The 23,267-nt window shown below is 44.2% G+C and overlaps 1 protein-coding gene across 9 annotated transcripts in view; it reads right to left on the bottom strand.

Annotated features, from left to right (window-relative positions):
• The window catches only part of LOC119170293 (protein lap4), a 175,862-nt gene that overhangs the window by 58,467 nt on the left and 94,128 nt on the right, over positions 1–23,267 (bottom strand). For all 9 annotated transcript variants that reach the window (XM_037421419.2, XM_037421418.2, XM_037421422.2 and 6 more), the window contains 8 exons: positions 21,614–21,856; positions 20,299–20,571; positions 13,185–13,295; positions 12,964–13,026; positions 10,019–10,135; positions 2,303–2,419; positions 1,767–1,829; positions 663–875 (listed from right to left, as the gene is read on the bottom strand). In XM_037421419.2, coding sequence (XP_037277316.2) covers positions 663–875; positions 1,767–1,829; positions 2,303–2,419; positions 10,019–10,135; positions 12,964–13,026; positions 13,185–13,295; positions 20,299–20,571; positions 21,614–21,856 — 1,200 coding nt within the window. The remainder of the gene's footprint in view (positions 1–662; positions 876–1,766; positions 1,830–2,302; positions 2,420–10,018; positions 10,136–12,963; positions 13,027–13,184; positions 13,296–20,298; positions 20,572–21,613; positions 21,857–23,267) is intronic.

Genomic DNA, 23,267 nt, shown 5'->3' with positions numbered 1-23,267 from the left:
CAATGCAAGCTCACAATGTTGCAGGCCCACTACAGCAGGCTAAACTGTGAGCTCATTCTGCATACTGGTTCACACAAAGCATACAATACTAAAGCGATTTAATGCATTTTTGGCCCTTGCATTTTTTTTATGCTACACTTACTACACTTACAGCTAAACACAAGAAATGTCAGCCACATAGCACAAGCTAATGACATGCAATGTCTTTCCCTATCTTATGAAAAGCTTTATTTATCTAAAAGCAGAGCTGTGCATTTTAATTTAGCCCCGTTATAACAGATAACTATCCCTAATTTTCTGTAGACCACACACGAAAATTCTGTCAAGACACTAAAACCAGAATAAATTAATGTTTTGTTACTGCAAGTGTAAAAAACATAACTGTAACTTGTATCCACAACACATGCAATGACAAGAATGTTACAGGTCTCACACCTGTTAACAAACAAATCACGCTTGATTGGAGTTATAGCACACTTGTCATGTTTGAGGGTTCAAACTTCCGACAAATAAACTTACAATGAAACGCTTCAAAACTGCAGCCCAAGCAAGAAGTTCCCTGTAAATTATTTGAACCCATCATCTGTACTGCCCTGATGACGAAGCGACACCAGAGTAATGCGTATCTACTGACGAGTACTGACCACATCCCCGCTGCTTACCTCTCTCAGGGCAAGTGTCACCTCGTCCTCGTGGTCGATGGAGGACACAGAGGCGGCAGCCTTCAGCGAGCCTCCCTGACCAGGCGAGTCGCCACCTGGAGTCGTAGCTGCATTGTAGCCATCACAAACCACAAGCCGTATCGTGTCGCCTGCAGTCCTCAGAATGTTTACAGCTTCTTGGTGTGTAGCTCCCAGCAGAGACAGGCCATTCACCTGAGCAAGGGAAGTCAATCAACTCGAAAACCTTTTACTGGGTAAAACAAGGCAATGAAAGCAACTTAGTTACAGAAAGGTGCTACCAGGGATTTACCGAAGCCTAAATCGGCAAGAGCGAAATTCTCGCAACAACGAAATAATTTCCCATCTTCATCGAACGCCTGCAGAGTTCAAAGCATCTTGTACTTCTCGAGAACGAAACATTGCTAAACTGCAATCTGCAACAAATGAAATGTTGCTCAATTGCAATCTCTTAACAATGAAAAGCGACGAAACATTTAACCAGAGATTTTCTACTCACACAAGGTTGACATATTTGTACTGTATTATTTTGTGATAACAAATTTCTCGTGTTGACGAGATTACGGGATTTTCACCACCGATTTCGTCGCAACAAGGTTCAATTGTAACTCGCATTAGGAACACCCACTGAGCAGTAAGAATTCCCACCTTTCTGTAAAATGCACAGAAGATAAACATACTAGTTTCGGAAGGGACAACTGGCACTTTGCAGTTACCTCAAATGACGAACAAGTGATTGTTTGCAGGAGAAAACAGTGCTTCTGGCGCTACAAAAACCACAATGCGGGGCATCGAATGATGCTTTTGCACCATTAGTGCAGTTACGCGTAAACTTTATATGCAAAAGGTGAAAGTAATGCCAAATACTTTAGCTCCAGATGCAAAGATTTGATCGAGTGTCTGGTAAGTCACAGTAGACCTGACTTAACTGGAAAAAAATAATAACAAATAGATTTTAAAAATGTAGAAACAAGTCTCGAGAAAGCCCCAGCGACGTGGACAGTCCCTTTTCGTACCTAATGGGCAGGAGGTAATCTTCAGGCCAATAAGTATTTAAAACAGAGTTAAGTATGGCACAATACTCACCTCAACAATTCGCATTCCTGGCTTGAGCCTGCCATCCCTAAGTGCTGCACCATTCGTGTTTATCTGCAGCAGGTGACAATGAATGTCAGCGCTATTCCACATTTATTATCTAGAAAGCGAATAAAGAATTGAACACTATAACATAATGCTACCAGGAGATAATGAAGTGGATTGGTATATTCTGTATGTCAAATGCTGACATTATTGAATATGCTCTTCACACTAGCTGCAATTTACATGGGCGACTTATAATTAGTTTTTCACCGCGAGTCACCATAAAGATGTGATAAAGGTAACAACACATCAGCAAGCACCTTTGTTTGTCTACTTTGGTGTTGTAGTTAGAACTCTTATTCAAATATAAGAGCTAATATTAATTAGTAATCAACAAAAATAGAGACAGAAAAAACAAAATTTTGCATATTAGTTAGCCTCAAGTTGGCACATTTTATTGATTGTGCAGACTAGCAACTCTTGAAACTGCTACTTCACCCATTTAAACTGCCCTTAAACATTTTACCTGCAGTAATAATTACCTTTGAAATAAAAATGCTTTCATCAGTTGGATCGGCCGGGTTCCCGGAATGCCCTTGGACACCTCCCTTGATGTTCATCCCTAGCTTTTCTCCCGGCTCTCGCTGAATCATGAGCTCCTGCGTGTTGCAAATGTTGGTTTTAGTCCTCCACGAAATAAAAGGCAGGGCAGCAGAAAAAGTGTCCATGCGACAGGCACCATGCAACATGTACAAAGCCACCAAGACAGTAACCGAAACCATGCTAAATTTCACAGCAAGAAGAGTAGACAAAAACATCCGCCAGTAAGAAGCTTACAACCAAACAATGGACCGGCACAACAAGGCAACATCTTTGCAGCTACGATACATGCGTGCAATAAATCACAACAGACTTTCATACAGCACACACGAAAATCACAGACACTCGACAAATAACGAAATGGTCTACTGTCTCTAAATCCCCATATCTCTACACCAATAGGCAGCCATACCATGAAGAATTGTCCTCTATATTGCACTTATTAAGGGGGCAGACTGCTCTTAGACATTTTTTGTTTATTTCTTCAGTGATCTTGATCAAACTGCACATAATTATGCAGTTTTTTCTGCTAATTTCAAATGTTTATTTAGTTTTTCTGTAGCTCATCTTATTCCTGAGCTAACTTAAGTTCACACCCTATCGTTTAAGGCCACCATAGAAAAAACAGTGCCTAATTAAAAGTGATATTTAAAATATCCTAATCTAGACTAATGACTATAGATTGAAATAATACAAGAGTTTTTTGTTTTGAAGCCTTTCTCAATATTTTAAAGCAAAAGGAACTATCCAATTTCAAAAGCAGTTGGAATTGTGTTAAAATTTTGATGAGGTATTGGTTAAAAAGGCTTGTTCTCTAAATTCTGCTCCCATACTTGCACCCTTACTCACATGCAGGTTTCCATTGCAAAAAGAATTATTGTTGTACCTGCCCTAGCTGCAGAGATATTGAGGCCTCAAATTGAATAGTTGTAAATTTACTTTTTTGAGAAAAATGAAAAAAAAAAACTGAAAACACACAGCTTCTTTTAAAAGCTACAATCATGGTGTGCATGTTTTGCAATCCTCATAAATGTGCTCATATATTCGTAGCAGAGCTTCTAACACAGGTGCCGGCAAACTATAAAAAGCCCTTGAAGGTGGTTCCCCATTTTTAGCAGGTTCTGCATGTTAGCAGCACCAAGAATCTGGACAGGTAGAATAACATTACAAAAATTACCACTTCCTGGTGTGTAAAAATTTGCTGAGAGATATCAAAATACTTGAAGATATCAAATATGTCAATTTTAAAAAAATGATTTTTTGTCACTTCTTGGTCCCAAAGAGCAGTCTGCCCCCTTAAATGCAGAGTGCAGAGCTACACACATATCTAACCTTCGTCAAATGCAATATCTTGCAAATGAAGTTATCTTCACTGTTTCAAGCTCACTTTACTGCAACACAGCTGCCTGTTGATATGAATAACACCAATAACTGAAAGTACTAACTGTTGTGCAGTGAGGAATACTAGCTGCAGATTTTCATTATCGGTAGAAGGAGCACCGTACAGCTTTAAGAAAATGAAGGGCCTCCTACTGGTTCAATATGCAGATTTCATAAGACGAGGGTAAATGTTTAACAGTAACTGAACTCTTAAGCTTTCCATATGACCTCGCACATGTGTACTTTCAGTGATCTGAAAGGGCCGTCGAAGATGTACAAAGTTCTTAGATAAGCTCCACAAAGGTAATTCAATAATTGAGTGCATTTGCATTTTTTAAGAAAGTGCTAAATACGATGTTCTGTAGAAGCACTCATGAAAAAAGCTGCCATCATCAGTTCCACTCATTATAAGCTGCACGAGGCCTGTTACTATTGCCAAATCAACTGCATAACTGTTGTAGCTCATCTTAAAAATGTTGGTATTCAAGCTTTCTTACTCTTTTGTAATTTGGATGCCCATGCCAGCACCCCCAAGATACTCTAGCACACTTAAATTTCTGGGTGGCCTAATTGATTTCAATTCAACCACTTGCATCGAAAATGCATAGTCAAATACACAATGACATCTCTAGGTGTTAATGTATGAAACTCTATGCAACTAAGTAATGGTAATTGTTAAATATGTGGCGAACAACAGTCGTACAGCATTGAAAAAGCACATGTAAGCTCGGCGTAGCACTATTTACAAGATACCGCAATCAAAACAGTGCTGTGACTTCTTTATTTGCAATACCGACAGGCAAAGGAGGCATTCAAGTAAACCAAGCAACAGTCGTGACTAAAAAAAATAAAAAAAAGCATATGGCTCTAAACAAGGGCATTTGTAATCAACATTATGAAACCAAGTAAAACGCAAAGAAACAACAAACAAATGAAAGGAAGCATAAGGACTTTCATGATAAGACCAATAACATCATGTTAGAATATTTGGAATGTGCCTCCAACTATGATGCAGTCTCCTACATTAATTCAAATGCTAACTTCAAGCTCACAATTACATTAACTGCATCAATCAGCAACTAAGTGTCTGTAAATTATCTTCGATTGATTACACAAATACTTGCTTATGTGCAGAATCGCCGAATTAAAGAAGCAAGAAATGGCTAAAAAAAGTAGAGCTCTCCAAAACCTTCTCAAGATACAATAAATCTTCACACAAACGTACCCCTTTGATGGACAGTTGTGCAGCGATGCTAATGAGAATAAATTACTCTTTGTGTGTTTAGATTAGGATCAGTTCTCATGGAGCTACGCCTACGACTACGATTCTTGCCGGCAAGACCACTGTAGTGAGACCGGTAATAATAACATCGAAGGTTTTAAATGCAAAAATGTTTCAAAAGCCGTGTGAGCTCACGATTTGAAAAGATTTACTCCAACTTGAGAAAAGAAAACATAGCAAACTTATGTAGATGTTAGTGTAAGTTCATTATATTTTGAGTCAAGTCAAAGTAACCATTTTGGAACCATCAGAGGTTTTACGTGCCAAAACCATAGTACACCGTAGTGGAAGGCTCCGGAAATGTTGACCATATGGTGTTCTTTAACACGCCTTGCCAACGCACAATGCACGAGCCTTTGGTGTTTCACCTCCATTTAAACACAACTGGGTCGGAAGCCTGACTGGTCCTTATGCTACCTTTGAAGACTGGCTTGGAGCACAAGTCATTAAAGGCGTAATAACGACAGGGTTAGCCAACACGATGCAAACGCTGTGTAACACAGGAGTGGTATTTTTACAGGCACTGGGTGACATAAGACGACGGATAAGGCGAGTAGAAAACAATAAGTTGTGCTTTGATAACAAAGTGGGAATATGCAAATGATATTAACTTGTTTGTACTTACAGTTACAGCTAGTGGCTCGGCCTTTTAGAGTACCAGCAGCAAGAAAAGTTCAAGACATAGGCAATCACTCAATTTTTTTATACAGGCACACTCAACATAGCAGCAAATAAAAGTACTCACACGAGCGCAATCTAGAAACTTAACCTTTACGCAGTTCATTGTTTCATTTGCCTCGGTACAATTCCCAAGTATGCGTGAAGTATGATGTGAATTATATTAAATGTGCAGATAAGAGACCTGTCACAGTAAACAAACAATGTGGCATTTAATTGTGAGTAAAAAATTATTGTCAGAATGCCACTCATTCATTAAGCTCCTGTAAAGATTAAAAAAAAACTGAATGCTTCAACTAAGAATGTTCAGAAGAGGGAAAAATCTGGTCCTGCTTTAAAGCTGAATACTTATTTCCATTTCTTTTACGAATTTTCTGCACCAGTCCTGTGTCGTGAATATGCATAATGACACTTTCACAAACTGATTGATTGATTTGTGGGGTTTAACGTCCCAAAACCACCATTTGATTATGAGAGACGCCGTAGTGGAGGGCTCCGGAAATTTTGACCACCTGGGGTTCTTTAACGTGCACCCAAATCTGAGTACACGGGCCTACAACATTTCCGCCTCCATCGGAAATGCAGCCGCCGCAGCCGGGAATCAAACCCGCGACCTGCGGGTCAGCAGCCGAGTACCTTAGCCACTAGACCACCGCGGCGGGGCCACTTTCACAAACTAGAGACATAGTTTGCAACACGGCAGCTGCGCACCAACGTTATGACAAGATTCAGCTGAGCATTAAGTTAAAGCACATTTTAAAATGCATTTTATTCGTATTAGTGCTCTTCTAGACACTAGTTTCCAGTGCTCAGTATCAACGTTCCTTTGTTCATGCAAGACGCAAGTTGAATGATGACATGGATTAATACTTGACATTCGCGTGACATTCATGGCCATGCATTTTCTAACAATCTGCTCTGTTTGACGTTCTTCGGGCTCTCCATCCCTGGTTATGACGTGGCTCGGAGGGCTGCCGACATGGCGGGTTTGCTGGGTTTGCACCCTCAGCATCACACATGAACAAAGTGAAAACTGAAATCAATTGTTTTGAAATGCGTGCCCTAGTGATGTCAGGCTTATCTAAAATTCAAAAGTAAGTTCAGGCAGTATTACTATGCCAGTAATAACTGCTCGTCTTTTCCTCTAAGTATTTAACAATGAATAATGCATAAAACAGCACACGCTTCATAAAGCGGTTGCTTCATTCTTAGCTATGAACGATTTTCTCCTTGTCTTGTTTAATAGGTTAATCTGGTTAATTTATAGTGAAATCAAGAGCTGCAAGAACATAGCTTTCAGAAAGAGAGAGAGAAAAAAAAAAGAACATGAACCTGAGAACACTAACGTTCATACCCTCGAACAGTAAAATGCAAATTGCCGAAGAAATAATACCACTACATGATATTATGCATTTAGAGACAATGCGTGTACTGGTTATACACTGGCCATGCATAAAAGCCTCCTCAACGAGCTTGCTTAAATATGTCTTTCACACTATATACAGCTGCGATTTGGAACTAGACCTACTAGAACTATAGCACCACCGATCCCTCTTTCCTTAATTCTTGACTTGCCATGGTAAAATCATGGTCACATGCTTCAATAATAAAAAGCACGCACCTCCTGCAATTTCTTCCTGGTTAAAGTAGTTGAACTTTGTTGTAACAAGCACTGATCAAGCAAATTATCTGTTATAGGAAACTAAATACAAACATTTATTCATCATGCTTCATTTAGATGAAATTTATTCACTCTATAATAAAATCGAAAATGCAGGAGCCCCTGCAACATCAGCTGTAAAAAACAAATATTTTGTTCACGTGCACTTAAGAACTTGAATGGTGGCCTTAAAAGCAAGGCAAATATTGAAATACCATTCACAACCACATTCTAAAAAATGTAGTTGCAAAACTAAAACTCTGATTAACAATGTGGTAAAAAAACTTAAGAAAATTTTGCTTCACCACTACAAGGAAAAAAAAAACATTTGAGTTGTTGTGTCACTACAAGACAGGTAAGAATAACCTCATTTAAAGTGGGTTTGAAACCTAGAATATTGCATTTTTGTACTAAGGATTTTACACCAGTCAGACTGCCGATTAGTTAGAGCCGGTTTTTGCCTGTACTGTTACAATGAATAATGAACCCAACAAACTAATGGTACCGATCCTAATTTGTTAGACAAGGTACAGCTGTACATGGACATGGCATAATTTTAGGATGACAGATCCAACATACATGCCAAACCAGAAACATTTGAAACCGTAAAGAACTGTCATAATTATATTAAACAAGCCGTTCAACTAAACGAGCAAGAAACAAAGAAAAAAAAGCGTAAAGTTCTTCCATTAATGTTCAACATCACATTACCTGAGTATAATCAAGATTAGTTAGCAAAACAAACCTACCGTGAGTATCCTGTTAAAAATATCTTTATTTCTCATTTTCACCCCTCATGACAGACGTCAGAAATTGAACAGAAAGAAAGCAAAGTATATAACTATTTGCAGTTCGTTCAACAGAGGTGTAAATTTGAATGCCCCAGAAAACAATTATGACACGGTACAAGATGCTTCACATCAATTATTGCTTGTATATTCAATTAAAAGCAATAGCTTCAAGCCAAGAAAGGACATAAGATACTGTAAGCATCGAGCTCGCAGTGCACTTAATACAAAACCAAGTCCTTTACACAGCGGAAACTACACGCTATACTGTCCTGAAACAAGGGTATAAATGCTTTTGGCGAACAGGACTTGTGAAAAACGAAGAAAGGGGTAATCTAGCTCGAAGCTCGACTTGGTGCAAGGAACTTGGCCAATCACTTCTAGACTAGATCAATCAGGCTGCTGCATCATGTTGGGATTGAGGAAACATGCTACGTGGAGAATGAATCATTCAATACTAAAGCAAGTCACATTGGTGTGGTGAACAGCATCAAACATTGTAGGACAGAACTGTAAAATCAATTTTTAAAAAGTTTCAAGGCAGTGAAGAGAAGGGGTCAGACGGCGCAACATAAACGAGGCCAGAATGACCTAACGTGTTATTTTTTTAAGAAGGAGCATAGGACGTCACTTTATAAAATTGTAATAGTTTTGGTGAAAAATATTTTTCTCCAATAAAAAGTACATTATAAAAGTTTGTCAGTCAAGTCAAATAATAAAATAAAAAAAAGCCGAAGTAAGAAACTGCCGCCTTACTGCTCAATGGTGCATGAATGAATGTAAAAATACACAACGGCAATGAACTACAAGTTTCGTTATGCATAGCTTAGTACTAGAATACAAAGCCTCGTGGCAAGTGTACAAACGGAGTGCTCATTATAACAAGGCCAAAGTTCATTCAATCTGGCGACCTTTGGTTTGCTAAGTATAGCTTTGTTTCCTTAGACATTCATTCACTCCTTGTCTTAGTGCTTTACTAGCTTGTCTAACAAAATATAAAACATAGGAATACCAACAAAATTAACAGAAGCAAAATGACCAAGGAGTCTCCTGCGAGCCTGTACAAAACAAGTTAAGCATTGAGGTAATCATAAATTCAACAATTATGAAGTGCATTTTCAACAGTTCTCGAATATATTGCTTCCACTTGCATTTTTTTTTGTAATCCATTGCCAAGTGCCCTTTGCAAAGTGACTCCTAGTGCACAGCTGTATGCTGTGCACTTGGAGCCAAAATCAATTGCTCCATTCTTACATGCAAGAAAACAAGATGAAACGTCCACATTAAGCACTCACTTTTCCACAACAAGCGCTACATCGAAGCAAACAGAGCATCACAGGCGTCGCAAAGGTAAAAACAAACAGCGCTGCGATTACTCAACTATAATGTGCACCCTCCCAACCCAACTTTTCTTCCCATTAAGAAGGTTATTAAGAAGTAATGTCATTTTGTTTTGCCATGTCAACAATGCCAATATGTAACAAGCCAAGAGCCTATTTTTTAAAGCTCGTCAAAGTGCATCAACGTTGCTTTTTTGAATACACACAAGCTGCAAAGTGAACGAGAGAGAAAACAGATAGCACTTGAACAAGTTCGTATCATATGAATTTCGTTTCAGAAAGTGAGCTAAGGGGCACACCTTAGAGTCGAGCAGGCGCAAAAACAAAATACATGGCTCTTCCTTAAGTGTACGTCCCTTTTCTGAGCACAAAAGAACATAGGTGCACTTTGAATACGAACGAAAAGCGGCGACGGCGTTTTGGACGACCACGTTGCTTATAACTTGAACAACAGTAGCGGCGGCTGCGGTGCCGAAGGCAGTCACCAATCATGACCATCATATCACCACTGAGTCGTCGTCAAGGCCTACCTGCCAGCCCGTGGGGAGTGGGTCATGGCGAACGGTGAGGACCACCTGGTACGATGGGTCCAGCAAGGCCATCACAGCGTCCTGATGGGTGCACTCAGTCACATCCAAGCCATTAACCTGCACGAGCGGGCACTCTCATGCATAGGTCAACAAAAACAGTGGAGCTCACACAGACCCACTCAAGAAATCTACTCTGCACTTAGGGCTCAATCAGAAACAAACTCATGAAATTTTTTTTAACCATTTCACTCCAACTCAAACTCCCCAAAATTTTCCTCAACTGGACTAACTCAGACACACACTCATGACTCGATCCTAGTCCGAGTGAACCTAAGTAACTCAACTCATGAGTACGTCAAAGCATGAATATCTTTTTTTGATGATACTAGTGTCATTGCTCTTTACCTTGCATAATCCATGCTCTAGCACTCTTAACACGACACCTTTTCATCTCGTAACTTAGAACATGAGTTATCAGTGATTGCAATTAGGCAAGCAAGCTTTAATAAAACACACAATATTTGAATCAAACTCCCATTAAAAAATTTGTAGGCAGAGGTCAAGGCATTCCTCCCCTCTTTGCAAGAAACGAAAGAAAGAAAGAAAAAAAATCTGATGTGGCCGGTGCTATCACATATATAAACACTTTGGCTCAAAAAAAGGTCGCTTATTTTTGTTTGCAAAGCGTTCCAGTTAACCGCGATGTTTTCTGACTTAATTTCAGCTAACGTCATGCTATTGCTGTACACCGATGTGACAGTGTCATCGGTGCTCACTTCAACTCTGAGCTCATTCGCTGCGTAGGCCCTGCCTCTTCGATCTCGGTGTCAGAGTCCTCTGAATGCTCCGCAACTTGAAGAGTGATTTCGTCAGTGGTCAATTCTGCACACAGTTCCAGGTGTTTGTCAGCGTCGGCAAAGCCCTCAAAGGTTATCCTGGCTGGAAAAGAAACACCCGCAGCATGCAGAAGCTGTCCACTCCAAGCGTGACGGCCTTTTTGGCGACCTGTATGAAGCTTGCATGACGAATACAGTTCCGGACAGAAATGGAGTGTCTGTTGCATAACCACCTTCCACGAGTCTGCAAGTATGCCGAAGGCAGACTTTTGGCCAACGGCGTAGCTTTTCCCAGTGTCGGATCAAGGCACTATGCGGCTGTGGCCACAGGTTCGACTAAGCTACAGCTGGCAACGGATTGGTGTGCACTAGATTGTGGCATTTGTGGTTTCGAGGGTATGGCAGCCGCAGTGCAGTGCTGCTGGCCATGCAGCTGCACGCTGCTGACCACATCTGCGATGAAGGTATGGTGGGTTTGAGAATATGAAAACAACCAAAATGGTGGCGTCGACAGTGACTTAGGTTCGGCTGTTAGCAGTTAAAAAGTGCGAAAAATCAGATGGCAAAAGCTGTAAGCACCCAAAATTTTGGACTATTTAGTACTGTAAAGACGTTTATTGGCGGACACTCGGCGATGATGCACGACAGTGACAGTCAATGGGAGGACCGGCTCTCTGCACGAGCTGCTCTTCTTACGAAAAGGGCGACCCACTAGAAGGCGCTGGAGAGAACGACCCATTGTTCGAAGGCTTCGCCACAACTACCCCGGGTATGAGAAGGGAGCTGCCTGGCGGCCTAACAGCTGGTTACTATGAGCGGGTCATGGTAGGCCTTGAGGCGCTCCACATTGACGATGTCGCGCCCTCGACGGCGCATGTGCGAAGATGGTTCGATTAGTTCGATCAAATAGTTCACAGGGGAAGTGCGTTCGACGGCACGGTAGGGGCCTTCGTATTTGGGCAATAGTTTTGAAGATAGGCCAGTTGCAGTGGTAGGGATCGAGAGCCAGACGAGCGCTCCAAGGAGGAACGTGGGCGCAATAGTGCTGGCGTCAGTGCGAAGCGAATGCTTTTTTGCCGCTCTTGATCATGCGCAGTAAAGGTCATTGCAAGCTCTCGGCACTCTTCAGTAAGCTTGGCTGTAGCAGAAATAGGCGCCCACTCGGACGGATCTGGCTTGTACAGAAGTACCGTGTCGATGGTTTGCAACGGGTGCCTTCCATATAATAAAAAGAAAGATGAAAAGCCAGTAGTGCTCTGAGGGGCGGTATTACAATGACACTTGACGGTGCCACAGATGAGTCCGGAAAATCAGGCATGTCCGGAATTTCGGGAGTCTGAGAAATCTGACATCGACTGTTATGATAGTCCTGATTTGCTGCATAAGGTAAACCATAGGTCTGCAGACATTCTCACTCACTGATTCAACTATACAAACAGCAACAGTCTCATTCATTGATTCAACTATAAAAAAAGTGTAATAAATTTGGTGGGAAAAAATATGCCACCCTGCTGCATACCACGGGTAAATTTACTAGGTCAATCTGATTGATTGATATGTGGGGTTTAACGTCCCAAAACCACTATATGATTATGAGAGACGCCGTAGTGGAGGGCTCCGGAAATTTAGACCACCTGGGGTTCTTTAACTTGCACCCAAATCTGAGCACACGGGCCTACAACATTTCCGCCTCCATCGGAAATGCAGCCGCCGCAGCCGGGATTCGAACCCGCGCCCTGCGGGTCAGCAGCCGAGTGCCTTAGCCACTAGACCACCACGGCGGGGCAAACTACTAGGTCAATCTGACAGTTCTGCGGCACAACCCTTCGTTCTACATGATGCCTGTATGGTGTTCTCTCTCTCCGATTTCCCTTGCTTCTTGAAGCAGCTTCAAGCACTGGCTTGATTCTGTGACAGAACATCTGACTGCCATTCAGAATGCCTGAGTTAGATTGCAGCTTTTTATACATTGCATCCATCAGGACTTTTTCGCTCTCAAACAATGCTGCAGACGCTGACCACGCTGGATGAACTGCGAAAAGGGCTCATTGTATGTTATCACGCTAAAATATCACTAAACAAACTTTACTGTTGAGGCACTCTGCTCACCTTGAGCAGGCGGTCACCCACTCGTAGCCTTGCACACTTTGACGCTGCTCCGTCGGGCACAATCTAGAGTAAAAACAAAAAGGCCAGCTAAATGGTACATTTTGTTAAAACTGGTTCTACTGCCAAGCAGTTCAGTGTTAAAAGAACTGCATCTCATAAAGCAGATGACCGGTTTCATGCAGCAAAGTCTTGGCACATGCAAGCACATCAAGTGAACTCACCTTGGACACAAAGATACCGGGCTCATCGGCACCAAACGGATGGCAAGGGTGATCCGTACCGCCAATAATACTCAAGCCCAAAGGGCCGCCAGCTTTCACAAGAGTGACGTCCTGAGGAAGGAAAGCAGGTTCCAATTCAGTATAGTAACCATTAGATGCAAGTTCCATTTCATGGTGCACTGCATAATTCAGAAATGCAGCATAAAAATGCAAATGGCAACCGAGTGTTCCATTTAGAACAAATTTTAGTCGAAACTGATGCTCCTGAACTCACAATCGCCATGAGTACACACTGACACCTCAGTATAACAAGTAGCATCGTACTTAAATATAAGTTCGTTATATCCGAGAATTATATTATAATAGTATATTTCTGACACTATATTGTACGACTATCATTTATTCACTTCGTTATAACCAATATTTCGTTATACCCAGGTTTGTTATATCAAGGTTTGAGTGTATTCTATCAGAGTTTTGAGACAAAAGTTGTAAAGCAAGCAAGAACAAATAATTCTGAACACATGTACAGTGGACAGTGCTTAAGATATATAATACCCGAAGCGAGCAGCGGTAGGTGCTTTCTGTGTCACCAGCAAGTACCGTATTTACTAGTATAATCAACGCACTTGCTTAATAGCCGCACCGCTCCTTTGGTCGCGGAAAACTCAACTTTTTTAATTCCGCAAATAATAGGCACACCCCAAACTTAGCCGTGATCAGAAACGATTCTACCTCCAGTGGTACAGCTGGAACGCGGTCCCCGTACCCTGAAGAAAAAAAAAAGGCAAATCGACAAGCAAACAAAAAAATTCAAAGTGCAACGACCTAACCAACTGTTTGTTAAAATAAAGCATGAAAAAAAAAGCGTCCATGAGTGAAAAAAAAAAAAAAACGACTGTTCCATCAATACTGATTACCCCCCAAATCGCGACGCTCCTTGGAGGTCACGTGTACAACGCCGGGGGCTCGATCGCCATCACCATCATCAGAGAAAAAGAAAGAAACGCCATTTTGCAAGCAGTGTGCGTATGTTGTGGTCGTGTATTCAACTTTGGTTCCACCATGCGGAAGTACGCAAGCTACACGGCTCGATCACCATCATCAGAGAAAAAGAAAGAAACGCCATTTTGCAAGCAGTGTGCATATGTTGTGGTCGTGTATTCAACTTTGGTTCCACCATGGGGAAGTACGCAAGCTACACGGCTCGATTTACCGTATTTACTCGCATAATCCTCGCACTTTTTTTGCCAGAAAACTGATGCAAAGTTGGGGGGTGCGAGAATTACGCGGGGAAAACATTCCACGAAAATGCAGAGAGCGAAAAAGAAAACGAAGTGGCCGTAAATCGGGATTCTCACGCCAGCAACTTACAGCAAGTTTTAAAAAGTACTAATTAGAGCTCACCTCAACAATAAACGCAGAGGTTCAACACAAGGCAAGATTTATTTGAGACACAAAAGGTGGAAGCAAATAGTCGAGCATTAGAATACCATACGCGAAGCTTGTGGGCGTTGTGGGCGTAGCGGTAGCGGTCGGCGCTCAACAGGAGCCCTCAAAAGGTAAGCCTAGGACGTCAGTATTGGGCTGATGTCTATTCAACAGAGTCGTCCACAGTTTCCTCCTGAAGAAATAAAGTTTACCATTAATCCCAGTTTTAGGCATACAGCAGGCCCAACGCGTCTTGGTGGCTTTCAGCTGCCGTCACCAGTAGCAAACACAAAACTCATAGGCTCCGAAGGGCCTATTGGCGGCCCTGTTGCCGTTATTTAGCGCATGATCTATCACTTGCAACTTGAAGCAGCCGTGTGGCTTCAGTATCGCCCCATAATGTGCCAAGATTACCGACACAACATACAAAACACGCCGCAACGCGCACTGGCCACTTCGGCTCGACTTGGATATGATTTAATCTCCGTGCAATAGTACGCTTGATGCTTAAGAGATGGCGCCAGATAGCGCACGCTATCATCATGTGGCTGGAACGAGCAGACGACATGATTGCGGAAGTTTTCGGGGGTGCGATAATTACTTGAGGGAAAAAAAAAATCATATTTTTCTTGGGCGATGTGGGGGGTGCGAGAATTATGCGAGTGCGAGGATTACGCGAGTAAATACGGTAAACTCAAGGCAGGGCAGTACACGCCGGAGCACGGCAACCGGGCTGCAAGCAGACATTTTGGTGTTGGAGAAACCAGTATTTGGTACTGGAGGGATCAAGAAGAAAAAGGCGACGAAGAAGACACCACGGGCTTTCCACGGTGCCAAGACCGGCAGGTATCCGAACGTCGAAGAGCAATTAGTCTGGAATATACAGGAGCTATGACAAGACGGCTGTACTGTGTCATTGGTATTGTGCAGACTGAGGCACGCAGAATAGCCCGAGCGCAGTGCATCGAAGCCAAAGAGTTCAAAGCCAGCTCCGGATGGACAACTCATTTCATGCGGCGCCATGGCCTCACACTGCGGACCGCCTTTTACTAGCGCTTGCCCGCAGCATATGAGGACTGTTATGACCGTAATCCCTATTGAAGTCTTTGGACCTTTGTGAACTGAACGAAAATATTCCGATGCATTCCAAGCAAGGATGTGCCGTCAAGACGAGTTGATTTCCTGTCGGCAAGACGTGAACGAGAGGTCCAAGACCGGTTCGCGCAAAGAAAACGCATTAGCCAAGAAAGGCCATTGTGAGCTCAACTTTATGCAAGGCTTTCAAGGCAAACAAGGAAGCAGCTGGGCCATTTTCAAGGTCACCGAGGATCTTGAAACATCCGAACCAGCGTGGTATTTGCAGTTTTGGGCTGAAAGCTAAAGCCAAACTGGTTGTGGCTGCACCTTGCGAGGAGAAGCGGAGTCCCAGATATTCGCTGCTAAGTCGCAGCCTCTATCAAACAACGAGGAAAGGAATATGGGGTTGACAGAAAGGAAAAGGCACTATCTGCTGCAGCCCTTGCGGGAGCCCGCCTCGACGTCGAGGGATTAGCGGACCACTCCTCCTTCCACCTTACTCCACAGAATCGGCTGAAGGGAATGGCATGTTTTGACGATATGCTGGCGGACCACTACATTGTCCTACTTGAACGCAGTCGGGCAAGTTTGACACGTGTACCGGGAGCCGGTTTTTCAAACCTCGCCCAAACTGCCAGAATAGTTCCTGGAAAGCAATGTCATCTAAGATCATCGGACGTGCGGGAAATCTTGGTGACATGTGCGAAACGTCGGTGCAGTGCGTTTGTGAACATATTTGGGCATCGTGTAGACTGTGCCCTCTCCACGTGCATTGTGTGGCGTCTTTCCCCGCCTTCGTGGGTGGATTACCTAGACCATAGAGCACCGTATTGGCTGAAGCCATGGACAATGTGCCCCGGGTTGGCAACGCGGCACTATATATGCGGAGTTCTACAGTTCAACAATTCTCCTGTACAGTTCTTGACTTCTACTTGATCACTTGATCACCTCCTTCAAATGCTCAGTTACTAACCATCTAAATAAATTGTTGTCGTTAATATGAGCGCCTCATCAGACTTGTTCGACGATGGGTCCTAGGACGGGGGCCAGCTACCAAACCCGCAGGACCCGGAGTCGCAACAGGACAAAGTAGTGGACTTCCACCGTTTCGTTATAAAGCTCCAACATCAGAAAGATTTCACTTTGTCCCAGATCGGCAATGCTGATCAGACCCCCTTTGCTTTGATATGCTGTGGAACATGACAGTGGAGGAGAAAGGTGCACAGAATGTGATCGTCAGAACGTCTGGCACTGATAAACAACGATGCACCGTAATGCTAGCGGTGACAGTGGATGGGCCCAAGCTACCACCTTACATTATTTTTAAGCGTAAGACGCTCTCAGAGGCAAATTTCCCTCAAGGCATCTACGTCAGAGTCCAGAAAAAAGGCTGGATGAGCGCGGAACTCTTGGTGGATTGAGTGAAAACAGTCTCGGGTCGGCGGCCGGGTGGTCTGTTGCTCACGTCCATGCTTATCCTGGACAGTTTTCGTGGGCACCTAGTAGACTGCGTACAAGATGAGCTAAAGCAGCTGCGCACAGATCTGGCAATGATTCCAGGCGGCCTCACGTCCATACTGCAGCCTTTGGACGTGTCCTTGAATAAGCCTTTCAAGGCCAATGTTCGAAGGCTGCACACCACCTGGATGGCTGGAGGACAACATCAGCTGATTCCAGGTGGTAATATTAAGAGCCCGCCTGTGGAAATGCTGTGTGGTTGGAACGATGGAAGCGTGGCAGGCGATCTCCGACGAAGACGTCAGAAAAAACTTCAAGAAGACTGGTATCTCAAACGCACTGGATGCAAGTGAGGATGACATGTTGTAAGGTGCGGCTGATTCGGACAGCGAAAACGAATTCCCACTCGGTGAGGGTGAATGAGTGCTCTCCGACTTGGACTTCGAATAAGGAAAAGGAGGAACACCTACGACTTTTGTGTAAACAAATTTTACGTGAGTGTGCATGTAGTTGACGGCTCTCGCTTGTTCATTAAAAGGTACACAGGTAAGTTTGATTTATGCTGAATTAATTGGTAAACGATAAAGTCGTCGTTTACATGACAAATGTGCAGAGTTAAAGCGCAAGAACAGAGTCGAAAAAAGTTTCGCAAACTTTACCGTGCGTAATTGGCGCACCCCTAACTTTAAGCCGGATTTTTTGAAAAGGAAGTGCACCTATTATGTGAGTAAATACGGTATTTGGTGGTCACCAGAGGTTCAAATCCAGCTTCAACGAATCCCAAATTCTCAAAGTTTCATCGTACACCACAGTGAGTTATATCAGCAACCCCTGAACACTGGCGGTACAAGAAACAATTCAGTTTTTTTTCTTACTCTATGGCAAACGTAAATTACACAGAACATTGCACTTCAATTTCAGTATGAAAGGGCACCCTACAATTCATCAGTTTAATATCTCGAGAAAGAGCAAAAAAAGAGTGCAATAAATGGCAACTGCCCAAACACATAAACAAAGCAGTACAGTGAAACCTCGTTAAACCGTAGTTGGCCGGAGCTCGGGAAAAGTACGTACTAAACAGTAGTTTTACTTAACCGAAATAGCATTGGGTCGCCCACTTACCAGTCAAAAAAAAGAAACCTTCAGGGAGTGTGATGAAAGAACAACAACGTGCAGTTATTTATTAACTTCGCATGACGAAGTCTAATTTTCGTTTGACGATGCTTTTCATTTGACGATTTTCATTTGAGCTGCCTCAAACTCACTTGTGCTACGAGCCAGCTTTTCCTCCAGCCCCTTTTCAGCAAATACCTGCATGACCCTGACGCAATGCGCAACTTCTGCCACTGTCGGACCTGGATCACCGGTGTTGTCACTTTCCATGTCGCCGTCATCACTATCATTTGGCGACACTTTGACAACCAAGGCAACAATGGCTTCGTCGGACATGCCGGGAGATGTCTGCACATCGCTGTCTGCGTCTCTGAAGTCAGGGAAGGAAATGGCTTCCGTAACGCCCTGCCGCTCTAGCACTTCAGCTAGCAGAGATTCGCAAGCTCCGTCTATGATGTCCGAAGTCTGGTTGATGGTGTCACTAGCGTCATCCGCGTTGCCCGCACACACTTGAAGCAATTTTGAACTGTTGTTGCTTCAACCTGCCGCCCCGAATATTCGAGCAGGTCGATAGAGAATAATTTGCCACATTTAATGGCGAGAAAAAATCAGCGCAGCAGGTTCTTCTTGTAGAGCTGTTTTACAGTTGGAATGATGCCTTGGTCCAAAGGCTAAGCAATTGCTGTTGTGTTTGGTGGCAGAAACGCCAACTTCACAGCCGTCAGGTTGTTCAGGGCGACGTGCGCCGAAGCGTTGTCTAAAATAATAACAACTCTTCTGTTCTTAGCCACAAAACGACGTTTAATGAGGCGCACGTACTCCTCGAAGAGTTTTGCCATCATCCATGCTTTGGTGTTGCTGCGATAGATGACCCCTAATAGCAATTGGGCACCTTTGAAACATCTAGGCTTCGCCGACTTTCCAATCACAAGGACTGGAGTTTTGTCGGTTCCAGTCACGTTTACGCAAAACGCCACTGATATTCTGTCTTTTGCATGCTTGCTACCGGTGCACATCTCGCCTTTGAACGCGAGCGTTTTGTCTGGTAGGAGAATAAAGAATAGCACCTATTCATCCATATTAAAGATGTTATCAGGTGCGTAGTCTCCCAAGATGTTCTTCAGCTGACCATTTTGCCAATGCTCTGCGCCATCTACATCAGCAGCAGCATTTTCTCCGAAAACCGTCCACGTGGTAATGCCATGCCTCGCCTTAAATCTTGCCAACCAGCCATTGCTGCACACGAAGTTGTCATGGCTGAGCTGCGAGGCAAAAACCAGGGCCTTCTCCACGAGCAGGGGTCTGCTGATGGCAGATTTTTTGACCGTGCAGCTTTTAGCCACTTCACCAGCGCCTACTCTACATCCAAAAACGCCGAACCGCGTAGCCGGCACCTTTTGCAGAGATATTGCGGCCTCAAAATTGAACAGTCGTAAATTTTCTTTTTGAGAAAATGGAAAAAACTGAAAACACACGGCTTCTTCAAAGAGCAACAATCATGGTGCACATGTTTTGAAACCTCATAAAGGTGCTTATAAATTCATAGCAGAGCTTCTTACACAGGTGCTGGCAAATTATAAAGAAGCCTCGAAGTCTGTTCCGCATTTTTTTTTTTGCAGGTTCTGAATGTTAACAGCACCAAAAATTTGGGCAGTTAGAGTGCCATTACAAAAAAAATTACCACTTCCTCGTGTGTGAAAATTTGCAGAGAGATAGGAAAATACTTGCAGAAACAAAATATGTAAACTTAAAAAAATGAATTTTCTGCCCCCTTGTCTGCCCCCTTAAGCGGATACGATTTAACGAGGTTTCACTGTATGGCATATCATTATATAAATTAGGGTCACAATAACACAATGGCTCCACTTGCATTATTTTCGTCTTCACGTTTTATCCATTTAACAAAGCATCGTTGCCAACAGTACTGCCACAAGCAATTAGTTGAGAGTGGCAGATTGGTAGATAACAAGAAATAAGCTGAAACAGGTGATGGGGATCCCTCAATCATCGCCAGCCCTGCTAGCAAGTGCCTCACCTCTTCTGAGCCAGGTGTTAGTGACAGGACATTGTTGGTGACCCGCGTTGTTGTCGTCTCGGTTAAAGTCGTTCGTGTGATCACCTCAGTGGTGCGTCCCAGGGTCTTTGGTGCTGGGGGAAACTCAGCGGCCAGAGGCGCGTAGGGATCTGGCTGCTGAATCGTGACCGTCACCAGGGGACCTTTCAACCGCTGGGACGACGGTGAAGATGACAGGTTCGAAGTGGCCGTCTGCACACCTCCCGCAGACGGTGGGAAGCCGTTGCCAATGGCCTGCAAAGAGCCAAAACAAACAATGGTGTTGGAGAAATGCACGAGTGTGCTGACCCATTAAAGGCAACCCTTTTTCAAGTAGTCATAGAATGGGTTCAATAGCGGAGCTTAATGCCCCATGAATGTGTCACTGGAAGAATTTTTAGAATATGTTCAGTACGAGCGAAGTTACAAAGATTACCAAGGTAAGGGTACGCCGCGATACTTTGCGATTTTTAATTATTATTTTTTTTTCAGGGATTCAAAGTTCGGAAGTTGACCTATATTTTGGTCCAACTTAAATTCCTGTTTTCACGGTATTACGCACAACACTCCGTCCATCAAAGAAGGGTTGCTCATGTCAATAACGGAAAATCGTCGGCTATCTATGCTAAAAACACGGCCCAAGCACTCTGTTCGGTTGGTTAACCAGTGAAGCTGAAGCGTGTGTCCACAGGTGGTTGAAGAGATAGCAGGCAAGGGCAAAGTGCTCCTCGAAAAACTCCCGCTGAAAGTGATCGTTGACCTCCGCGAATGCGTTCCCACCATTGCCACCTTGACGATGCTCTGCCTGCAACGCAACTTCCCCGGCTCGCCATTGTCACTTGGGTTTGGCTCAGAAAGCTGCTGGATGCTCGGTACGCAATTGCTGCTTGCACTTTGCCACCCAGGCCTGTTTTTGTGCCCAGACTGCTGCGTCGGGCAACTAACACGAATTCTCTCGCGGATTAGCTATCAGTGCTGTTTTAGGAAGTTGCCTGCTGTTCCAGCGTTCGAATGGTCAGTGCCCTCTCTATGTGGGCGTTGTCTACGCCCTCTCAATGTACATGTTGTAATTTGAAACTGCTGTACAGCACATGAGCTAAGCGGCACAGCTGCAAAGGGATGAACGACGGCACTGGCAATGGCATGCGCACGCTTGGCCGCGATATAAAAAACAACATAACTGATGGTGCAGCCAGTGGAGACCATCATCGTTTCTTGTGGCAAATAGATTTTCATTTTGCGTAGCCATGCACAGTTTTCACTGTAATAAAAAACCACACGATGAACCAGCACCTACATTTGTTCCATGGGGCATGACACGAGCAGGTCGAAATGACGACAATGAGGTGCCAAGACCTCCATGGTCCCCACTGTTGGCATAGATTGGCTCCGAAGGATGTGCTGCGGGCAAGGGGGGATCTCGCTGTGCACTGGGGAACGAGTATGGCTGGTGAGGGAGCTCAGGATGTGCTGAACTCCCCGTCAAGGTCGTGGTGTCGTTCCTCAGCCCTGGCAGCTTGGTGTAGATGGAGTATGTTGTCTGCATAGGAAGTGAAACAACAGGCTCGTTGTAGAGAAAGCACTTAGTAAAACAGACTGTCTCCCCATTGAGAGAACATGTTGTTGGATAGCTGGATCAGGGTCTGATTCAGTTCCTTTAGGTGTGCTAGACCAAACAAGGTCGCCAAAAAGAGGGTTTAAAAGGCTGTAACATAAACATGGAAAATCCACATCAACTTGATACAAAGTCATGTACAGCAGAAGCTTAAGGGGGGACGCGGCTTTCGAATTGTGAAAAATGGCCAAAAAAGCGATTTTTCAAAAATCCGATTTTCAATTTCCGTAACCTGTTATCTCTCAGATTCCAAAATATCATTCTCAAAAACCGCGTAGAAGAGCTTAAAAAAATTGTTTTGTCACCTAATGCGTGTAGTGACACGCATCCCGAAGGAGTACGGCCACCAATGTGGGTCTGGTCTTAGCGAGCCGCAGGGCACGCGTTAACCATCGCCGTGGCGAGAACACGATACTGCTCAAAGTCGCAATACCTTATTGTCTGTGGCAACACCAAACGCAGTACAGCGTGTTGCAAAGGTACGGCGGGAAACCAAATAGGCTTATCCACGCCACGGGCATAAAGTATTACACAGGATGCCACGAGCACGTCTCCGCGGTAAAGGTGATCCACGGAGACACCGGGACCAAGGCCCGGTTGCTCGAGCGAGGGCAAAGGCGCTCGCGTTGACTTCGGAGAGATACGGGTCGGCGTAGCCTGGCCACGCACTAGGAACCCGCACCACTCTTCAGCCTAGCGTTCCGAAGGGGGGGCGACATAAGGTAAGCGTTCGCCGCGGGCGCAAGGTGCTGTTGGCGAAGTCCGAACGAGGCCCACAGGGAGCTGACAGACGGAAAAGAAAAGCGTGCTTAGCCCCATGTCGTTTCCAGAGAGGTCTCTCTCTCGCTCCCTACGCACGCGCGCAAAACCCCCTCGGGAGACTCCGCGCGCGGCGCCACAGTCAACATCCGCTACCGGGTGAGAGGGTTAAACGTCACTCCGCTCTCCCAGTGCGGCAGACAGCGAAGGAGGGGAGACATGTCGGGACATGAGAACAGCAGAAAAGGCGGCAAAGCCCGCGCAAAGGCAGCGGGCTAGCCTCGATTCCCACATGCGGCGCATAAAATCGCGGAAGTTGTGAAAAAAGCGTGTTTTTCAAGCCACGGTAACATGACTACGGCGCAACCGAGAGCCACCATCTTTGTCTCGTCTGAGAGAGCGTTCCTCCGGCTTCAAGTTTCCTGCATCAGCCATCGTCTGCAGGCGAAAAGAAACGCATAAAAAGCACAGTCCCGAAGGTCCCACGCTGAAGCCTGACTGGCTGCGCGCCATGTGACACAAACGCGGGAGCGCCATTGGTCTCCTGAACAGTTTCCCTTGGCAACGGCGCATATTC

Source organism: Rhipicephalus microplus, chromosome 2, assembly GCF_043290135.1.
Source record: "Rhipicephalus microplus isolate Deutch F79 chromosome 2, USDA_Rmic, whole genome shotgun sequence".
In the NCBI taxonomy this organism is placed as follows: Eukaryota; Metazoa; Arthropoda; class Arachnida; order Ixodida; family Ixodidae; genus Rhipicephalus; species Rhipicephalus microplus.
Note: the sequence above shows the minus strand (reverse complement) of the source record. Positions and strands in the feature narration are given on the sequence as shown.